At 43.9% G+C, this 9581-nt stretch overlaps 1 protein-coding gene across 2 annotated transcripts in view; it reads right to left on the minus strand.

Annotated features, from left to right (window-relative positions):
• The window catches only part of MYO5C (myosin VC), a 67166-nt gene extending 57655 nt beyond the window's left edge, over nt 1-9511 (minus strand). For both annotated transcript variants that reach the window (XM_019504231.1, XM_019504232.1), the window contains exons 1-2: nt 9446-9511; nt 2677-2787 (exon numbers count right to left, since the gene is read on the minus strand). In XM_019504231.1, coding sequence (XP_019359776.1) covers nt 2677-2787; nt 9446-9472 — 138 coding nt within the window. In that variant the 5' untranslated portion in view covers nt 9473-9511. The remainder of the gene's footprint in view (nt 1-2676; nt 2788-9445) is intronic.
• Nucleotides 9512-9581: the final 70 nt, after the last annotated feature.

Consider the following 9581-nt stretch of genomic DNA (forward strand, 5'->3'; position numbering starts at 1 on the left):
TTAGAATGAACAGCGGAATGATAGAGTAATTCAAGTGTGGCTTACACAGTGTGGGCATAGTTGGGACATAGACGCTAGCGCTGTGCGAAGCAGCACCGTTTTGTTTTGACTTCTGTTTCGCCGTTTTGAAAGGACAATGTTTTGTTTTGTTTCAAAACACTGTTCCGTTTTGTTCTGTCTAAACTGTTTCAATATTTTGACATGTTTTGTTGTTTTGCCCATAGGCTATTATGGGGAATTATGAAAATGCCTAAACCAATGTAATTTCTTGCCTGATTCAGATGAAAATTGCACGGATGGTAGCCCCTTCTGAGGGCATGAAGTCTGCCAAGTTTCAAGGAGATCAGTACAGGGGTTTCTGGGAAAGTGCACCTCAAAGTGCTGACAAGCAAAACTTGCGTCACTTGCTGGCAGTGACAGCCTCTTGTCATCCTGCACACAGAGCTGGGGGCTTGCACCCCCGGGAGGGCTGTGTTGGACTCCTCCCAGGGGTGCAGGCTCCTGGATCTGTGCACAGGATGACAGGAGGCTGCTGCTCCCATTGGGGACTGGCGCTGGGCACAGCCCATGTCCAGCACCGGGAAGGACTGGTGCTGCCACTGGCCCCAATAAGCAGCAGCAGCCTCCTGTCATCCTGCGTGTAGATCTGGGGGCCTGCACAACTGGAAGGGCTGTGCTGGACTCCTCCTGGGGGCGCGTACCCTGGATCTGCGCTCGGGATGACAGGAGGCTGTTGCTGCCGCCTGTGACTGGTGCTGGTCACAGCCCATGCCCAGCACCAGGAAAACTGGTGCTGCTGCTAGCTCCAGGCAACTTGGAGCAGCTCCACCACTGGCTCTCCACTGCTGGGCTGAGCTCCATGTGGCTGGTGGAGCCTCTTGTAGCAAAATTCTGGCGAGCACAGGCATGGCAGCCCCACGGACCTGAGCCTGGTGGCAGGAACTGGCAGAGAACCAGTGCTGGAGCTGCTCAGAGCCCTGGCCAGTGGCTCTCCCCTGCCTCCCACCCCCAAGCTCAGCTCTGTAGTGCTGCAAAGTCTCCAGCTGCTGGGCTGTGCTTGGAGCCAGGGCTGTGCTCCAAGTGGCTCTGCCAGCCCCATGGAGTTCAGCCTGGTGGCAGGAGAGCCAGTGGTGGAATCGCTTGGAGCACAGCCTGGCGGTGGGAGGCTCCACAGCCCCATGGAGCTGAGCCTGGTGGCAGGAGATGGGGAAGAGCCATTGGCCAGGGCTGTGCTTGGAGCCAGGGCTACACTCGGAATGGCTCTGCCCCTGGCTCTTCCTCTGCCTCCTGCCACCAGGCTGAGGTCCATGGTGCTAGTGGAGCCACTCTGAGCATAGCCCTGGCTCTACCCAGCCTCCCACTCCGGACTGCTTCAAAACTCAAAACATTTCAAGTGCCCTCATTTAGTCTCATTTCAAAGCCTTGTGTTTCATGTCGATTTTGTGTTTTGAGCTTGAAATGTGTCGGAACAGCTTTAAAATAAAACACTCATTGAAATTTCACATAGCTCTAATAGACTCTGGCTGCTAGCATGGCTCACTGAGGCTCCAGCCAGCCAGTCATAATTTAACAGCTTAAGTCCACTCCTCAAGACTTCTGGAATTTATAGCAATCCCTCAATTTAGAGGGGAACATCAGGGTGACAGATACTTTGCTAGGATAGTTTAGTCAAGGATGATCCTGCCTTGAGAAGGGACTAGATGATCTTGTGAAGTTCCTTCTATCCCTAACTTCCTATGATAGAAGGTCACCTTTTCTTCCCCTACCTAGTCTCATACCATGCAAATTTCACTGGAGCAGAAAATGTGGGCAATATGTTTCTGGGGAGCTGACCCAAATTAGCCAAGGAAGCATCTTTGGAAGATGCATCCAAGGAAGCATTCTGCTGGAACAATGGAACCATCATCCTCCGAAGTGAGATGTGCATGCAAGAGACAGCTTAGTAACACACTCACGACTGAGCAACTAGCCTCCCAAAGAAACTAGAATGACCACAAACCTCATTGGTTTTAAAACAAACAACCTCACTTCTCGTTCCTCAATAATGCTTCCCAAATCTCCCTGTTCTGTAGAAATATTCTAAGTGTGAAGTCCAGACATCTTCCTGTGTTCATGCTAACAAGTTTGCATAGTGAGTGCCTAGGAAGGTAAGCAATGCAGTATAACAATTCAGAAAAAGCCTCACTCCATTCTCTGTCCTTGTGCTTCATATATTTCACTCGTAAAAATCAAGAGAACATATAACAAACTTCAATCACACTAGGGAGGTGGCTCACAAATACATTTTGGATAAAGTAGTGTTATAAATTAGGAGTTCATAATAACATGGCTCTCCTGCTTATTTATTACAGATTGTAGACTAAAGCAATGGATTTAGTAAAAGGATAACACCAAGTCCTCAGCTGATCCCATTACTGCCATAGCTCTGTTCAGTTCTATGAACTCATGCTAATTTACATCAGTCTAGGATGGGCTTCAGAGTTCCTATTGTCAGAAGTATGGCTCAGTGCACTGGGACATGAGTGAAGGGTAAAATAAAGCTCTTTATATTTTTAGGGGGTTGCTCTTTAGTGTACAATTAAAACTCCTACAATTGCAAAAGAAGATCTGTGCTATTGTCTCCTGCCAAAGGCAGCCTACCAGGCTACAGACAATAACTAAGGCTCTTTTCCTTACAGTTCCATCTTCCAATCGTAGGTGAAGCACACGCTCTCCAGTTCTGTAGTCCTTTGTGATTTCTGCCGACTGCCAAACTTCTTCACTATCAGGAATCCAAACCCTGTTGTACTACAACAGCAGAACAAAATAATGGTTAATTCCCCTAATAAAAGAAGACACTGGCTTAACAATTCACTTCCTTAATGTAAGCTAACAGATAAAATAAAGGGCTGGGAAGCAGGACTCTGCAGTCTTTTCTTTCAGGCTCCACTACTGACCTATTTTTATGCTTTAATTAACGGAATACAGAGCAGCTGTAACTATTGGAAGGACTTTGGGGTGGTTCCACACACTATGGAGTAGGACTAGATGGGAAGCAGCAGCACTAGGACCAAATTATAGTTAGGATCATTTGAGTGGTCTCAGTTACTGATGCTGAACATAGGGGATTTTCCTTATGGAACTAGCCAATTCCCCATCAGGAATGATGGGGGTGGATGTGCGGGGATGGAGTGGGGTGGGGGGGGCGGTGTTGCCCTGCTATCCCCTCCATCCCGCTTGGCTAGCACCCTGTAACATTGCTGCCTCCAGGAAGCAGGGCTGGGGCAGGGCAAGGCCAGCGCTGCTGGCCTCGCCCCCTGCTCCATCCCCTCTCTCCCCACCATCATGGCGTCACTCCACTGTGCTGCCACCTCCTGTCCAGAATGCTCTTGGAGTACACTGGTTGTTTCACTCAGCACTGTAATTGGCTGCCCAGACAACCAATCAGAGTGCAAATAAAGCATTACGGAAAGGCAGACAGACTAAGGCTTTTATTATATTGGAATACTTATGGAAAAAACACTCGGTCACCTAGGAGGACAGAAGTCTCCTAAAATCTTAGTAGGAGTTAGACCTCCTTAAATTCATGCTTGTGAGACTTAACTTTTGCTACAGGACCAGACATGTACACATGAAGATAATTATGCCATAACCTTTCTTCTTACAGGAATAAAGAACAATCTTTAAAAATGTATTTTCTCCTGTGCTCAAGGGCAAATTTCAGAACCTGCTGGTTGCCTTTCCATTTATAGCAGAGGGGTTAGTTCAACACTAAGTCACTTTGGTTTAACTCCACTCTACCCTAAAAACACCTTAGTTCTGATGTGTGCTACTGTACTACAAGTGGCCACAAAATCCTCTGAAAAAACTTGAGAAATTTAAGTGTTTTGACAGCTGCAGAAGTAATGATGTTCTTTAGGTACACATTACTGCGAACATATAGCAGCTTGCTGTAGTCATGAGACTCTGGACAAAGTAGTGCAGGTGTTCCTGTTTGAACACTGACTTTGAACTATTAAACTTCAACTCTTACAAAGAGTTGAAAGAGCAACGCTAGCTACCATCAGTGTAAACTACACATTAGTTTATAGAGACAAACAGGTTGTATGTATCTCAAAAAAAATGCAAGTAGACCCAGTGGAAGCCTATGCTTTTAATGACTGCTACTACCACTTTAAATTATTATCTGTGTTGTTTAAACAGGAGTCTGCTCATACGCAGACCATCTGGTCATGGTATATCAATGTCACGGTGTTTTTATGACATCACAGTCCTCCTGCAACATCCAACTGAAGCAAAACAAAACAGCCTTATGATTTCAGAGAAGAAACAAGCAGAAGTGGCAAGCAGGCAACATTCAAAAAGCAAATCTCTTTGAGAGCAGCAGAGTTTATGTGAGAAAAGGACCTGTTGTATACATAATCTCTCTTATGCAAATTTGTTCTTGTATAAATCTTGCTTGTCATGGCAGTTTGAGGCTCTTCTACTGAATCATAGTAAATAACCATACTGTTTTCTGATTGCTGCCAAGCTGGACATATGAAATCAGACAAGAGTTTCATTGACAAAGCAGTCAAATACCTGCTCTTATTCTGCAAGTGACAGTTTTACCTCAAGTATTAAAAACAAAACAGAAAACAGGATCCAATTCTGCAGTCTGTAGGTGACCCTATCTTTGAAGGCAAGACATACAGGACGATGATAATATTCTGCACGTCCATGTTTCTTCCACTTCTATAATGTTCTCTCTATAATGAACTGAGAACTGTTTTATGGACAGTAAAGAACAGACCCCCAAGTTACACATGAATGTTCTCTGTACTTTAGTAGGATAATTTTTTCCTTGGGAGGAAAAAACAGAATCACACCAAATGTTACTGTTCATTTAATCTATAAACCTCATCTACTCTAGTGCTTTCCCCAGCTCTTTTTCTGTGTCCTGTAGATGCTTCTCTTCTGGGCATGCTAACCAGCCACCTAGCTGCTCTTTTATTTTTCCACACAAGGAGAGATATAGAACCTGGCCCCACTAAAGCCAGTCACAGACCAATATCATGCCTGATGCTTTCTCCCTCTGCTGCTCTACCCACAGTGCCCAGCTGCCTCATTTCTATCTGCCCTGGAAACCTCTCTCTCAGTGGCTATGGAGTCCATTCCCAATGATGCCTCCTGTATCTGTTTTCTCTTCTCTTATTCGGCAAGGGTCTCTAGGAGAAGCAGACAGATCAGATCTTTCTTTCCAGCTGATTTTACAAGCCTCTAGATTTTTCAAATGCCCTCATTAAAGGATGACCAAGAAAGGATCTTATGATAACAGTGCTATATCGTATTTGCTTCTTTATGGTCATTAAAAAATGTCTGAATCCAGTATTTGTTTAAGAAAAGCTCTGACAATATTGCAGTTAGAAATAGTTGATATCTGACACTATGCAACACTGGCGTTAATTTGAAAGGATTATCTTACTCTCCAGAATCACAATTTTCATTTTAATACATTCATATTTGTTGCTTAATACCACATAACACGTCCAGCTCCTTCCACTACAGTCTGTTTGGTGATGCCCCCACAAAAGAACACTTCATATATTACTAAGCTGTGAAAGACCCAGAAGTCTTCCCTGAACAACCCCGGTGATGAAAATGTTTCTGTCTCTATAGTCCAACCCTACCCCCTCAAGTATTACAGTCAATATAGTACACACATAAAAAGACACTGTTAAGGAAATATGCAAAGCAGAATTCAAGTAGTTTTCACTCTCTCCAAATACTTTGATTTCACTTGATGTTTGCTACAGATATGGGCGTTTAAGATATTTTTATACATATTTACATCTGTTGAGAGAGAACATATTGATCAGTATTATTTTATCAGAGATCTTTGCTATTATAATCATACAGCCTCACCTCAGCTTTAATGGTAATACATAAGAAACTGAATTGTCCTTGCTCATAGAAAGAGGGGGAAGGGGAAAAAAAAAAAAAAGCATGTGATCAAAGTAACTATTCTGTAAAAGCCTCTGCAGCTGTAGGTGCCTCCATTGGTAAATGAAACTAGCCACTTTAAGATTGAGTAAATTCCCTGTGTTTACTTGGTAGGCAGGGTTCAAATAGACCATTCTCATATCAAGTTACACCCAAACCTTCCTCTCACCTGCATGACGTTACTCCAGAAACAAGAGAGCCTGTGATTTTAGCTACTCAGAAAGAATGATTAAATGTGGAAGCAATGAAAGGAATATAGTCAGCACAAATGTCTAGCTTTAAACTTGTTGTATGTTATGGTGGGATAGAGACATATGATTGTAAATTAATATATATATACACACACAGTGTGTTTATCTTAGTTATTTAAAGAAAAAAGTTAAACAGACAAGTTATTTGCCATGACATTAAAGTAACTGGAGAAAAACAGGAAGTAAATTTTATAAAAAACACTCAGGTCATATTTAAAAGAACACATTTCTGTGTGGCTTCAGAAATGAAAATGATGATCGTGGAAACATATTAATATTGGACTGGAAGAGACTCCTGGGCCAAAGTCCAGTTCCTTCCTATCATAAGCCACCACAACACACAGTCCTTTTCATGAGCCAAGAGCACCATGCTGTTTTATCTACAAGATGGAGTTGGCGTTCTGCAGTACAATATGTTCAAGGTGCTTGCTTAAATTTTAGAATTGCCTAAATTATTGACTAGCTGGTTATCGATCTCTGTATAAGTAATGCCCCGTATCCCCAAATTCAACATTGCTACACAGCTTTCAAAATGTATTTTCCCACACTACCCTCTTAGGAATTGTAAAAACTACTCAGATTACTTCAATTTACTTATCTGATAAGAAGTGCAAAACAGAGCTTTAAAAAAAAATTCTGAGGGTTACATATCTCTGAAACAAACTACCTGAACTTGAACAGACTTAAATGACAACAGACAACTCCAGAGTCTCTCTGGCCAATGCATATTCAATGTGAAGATGCCTTTTCCATAGTAAATAGTAAGACCTCTTCTTTACTACAAGAAGAGATTACTGTAACTAATTACTTATTTTCCTTTTGTAAATTATTTTAAAATATTAAAATAATTAGTCTGATATTGCTATTTACTTTACTCCCTGCATGCTGACTGTATTTTGTCCGGTCAATCACACTGCTAAATTTCTCTGCATCATATTTACCTGCAATACTTGAAGAACAAAACCCAGAAATTCTTTCACAAGAGATCACTGCACAAACTGCATTTTGAGCTTATAAAGCAAACTCTGCTAGTTTTCAGATAGAGAAATTTCTTCCATCAGAAAGATGGAGAAAATTTCTTCCATCAGGCTGAACTATATCCATGACAGAGGGGAGAAAATGACAAATGAACATAACCTTCTAAGGCTACATCCTGCCCTGCTATACACAGACACAACTACAGCTCATGCATGCACACCTGACCAAGCTTTCAGTATGCTGCTTGGGGTAGCTGCTGCAGCATGAGATTCAGCTTGGGCTATATAAATCTACCTGGGAACCCACGCAAATACTTATAGGGGTCACCTGCATGGCATTGATGCTGTGGCCACTATAAGTACCTGTGCCAGGTACTTTAAAACTAGATCAGGTACAGGTAGGTCTAGACTGTAATTCAAACATGTGAGTTAGATCTACCTATGTGCAGTGTAGGGTATGTCCACACAAGCTACAATTGTGCCTTTAGATTGCAGTGTAGATATACCTCAAATTAAGACCTCCATGGGGTTCCTATTATATCTCGTCTTACCTAAGGTTCCTTTATCTTGGAAATACTTATGTACATGCTTTATCTAATGAACTACTTGCATACCTAAATTAAGCACATAATTAAGCATTTGTAGGTCCTTTGTGTATTTTTATTTAAAATTCTTGAGGTAAGAATGTCTCTCCGTCTTGCACAGTACAGACTGCATCATATCACCAAATATTTAAGTCTTATTTCTTCCTTTTAATTTTTAACAGTATAATGCTTAAGTAAAGTTGGTCTCAACTCCTGATACAGCTATCTTAGACATTTACATATAGGAATCAGAGATTCAAAAATAATTTATGAGTAGTACTCCCTATTAAGTTCCTTCTACTAGCTCACTAAAAGTTATTACATATTATTTAGCTATGAACTTCTTGTTTGGCATAATACAGTATGCACCCTTTGGAAGGAAACAGAAATCAATGTTTAATGACCTAGTTTCAATCCTGTTTCGAGTTATGTTGTTAATCTAGAGTAATTCAGTTAAGTTCATTAAGAGTTCTTAGGATTTACAGCAGCTTAAGTTGAAGTTAAATGCAAATCTGTAGAAGGAACAGAAAATCAGTCCAGCAAATATAGCATGGTGGTGCACTTCTCTCCTAAATATACCACAGCCCTCACAACCCAGCTCTGCTGTGCCATTCTGTAGCCCACGTACTGGCAGCTAGGAAGGTGCTTTGCGTGAAGCTTGTGCCTCCAGGGCAATGCAATGCACATTTGTGGGGAATGAGAACTGGCCATGCAGTTTGCAGTTATTAAAATATACATAAACTTCTTCATGGAACATTTTTCAGACCCAAATCACATTATAAAGGTATATAATTTCTACAGATTAGAGTGGTGATGGGACTTGCAAAGGACACTCCAGTATCAGCTGGGAGGAATCCAAGTCTCAGCACTCACACTATCATGTATGCTTCAAAACATTTTTCTCACTTCCCTAGCTGCGTTACCTACTTAAACAGCATGGACTTGCATAAACCTCTGTGTTTGCTTATTAAAACAGCCCCGAAGGCCTTCACACCTATACATCACCTGCTGCAGTCCTCCACTGCCATACAGGAGGTAAGCATGCGATTCACTAACCTGGGTAAAAAGACACGAATCCTAACGGGCTGCCTACTGCTTATATGGTAACAAACTCTGGCTGCCTGCGTATGGGTGATGTGATGTGCGTAAACCCCCAAACAGGTACAAACCCCACAGTCTCGTTTTGCTGCAGCGTCCCCACCCTCCGCTCTCCAGGTCCTGCCCACAGAACCTAGCAGCCTTTCACTTCAAGGCCTCTTAGTCAACCTTCACCTACTCCGGTCCCGGCACCAAAGGAAACGCAGCAGAAGGAGCAGCAAAATGTCGTGGACCCAAGTAGCGCAGGGGCACTGCTGGTGTTGAGACAAGCGCGTCCTCTGGTGACGGCAGGGCCTGTCCTCGGCGGCCCGCCCCTGCCCACCTGAGGGGGGTCGCGCAACGCATTCAGCGCAGCCCCTGGGGGAAGTGCTTCTCGCGGGATACAAACGAATGAAAGAAAGAAGCAAGACTGCAGCAAGCAGCTGGCGGACAGCGGTGGGGCCTGTGCCCTGCCCCGCTCCCGCCCGGCGGCTGTGGCCGGCCCCACACGAGCCCCTCACCCCCCGCCTCAGCCCCGCTGCAATTGTGGAGCGGAGACCACGACCCGGCCCCGGCCCGGCTCCCGCCCGCTCACCTGCGTGTACAGTTCAACCAGCGCCATGGGCGAGCAGCTGTGCCAGGTGCTCCCGGCCCGGCCCTGCTCAGCGCTGAGGCGAGGCGAGGCAAGGCAAGGAGGCGGTCCCGCCCCGCCGCGACACTGTCACTGCGAC

Source organism: Gavialis gangeticus, unplaced genomic scaffold (assembly GCF_001723915.1).
Source record: "Gavialis gangeticus isolate Ggan-Ray unplaced genomic scaffold, GavGan_comp1, whole genome shotgun sequence".
In the NCBI taxonomy this organism is placed as follows: Eukaryota; Metazoa; Chordata; order Crocodylia; family Gavialidae; genus Gavialis; species Gavialis gangeticus.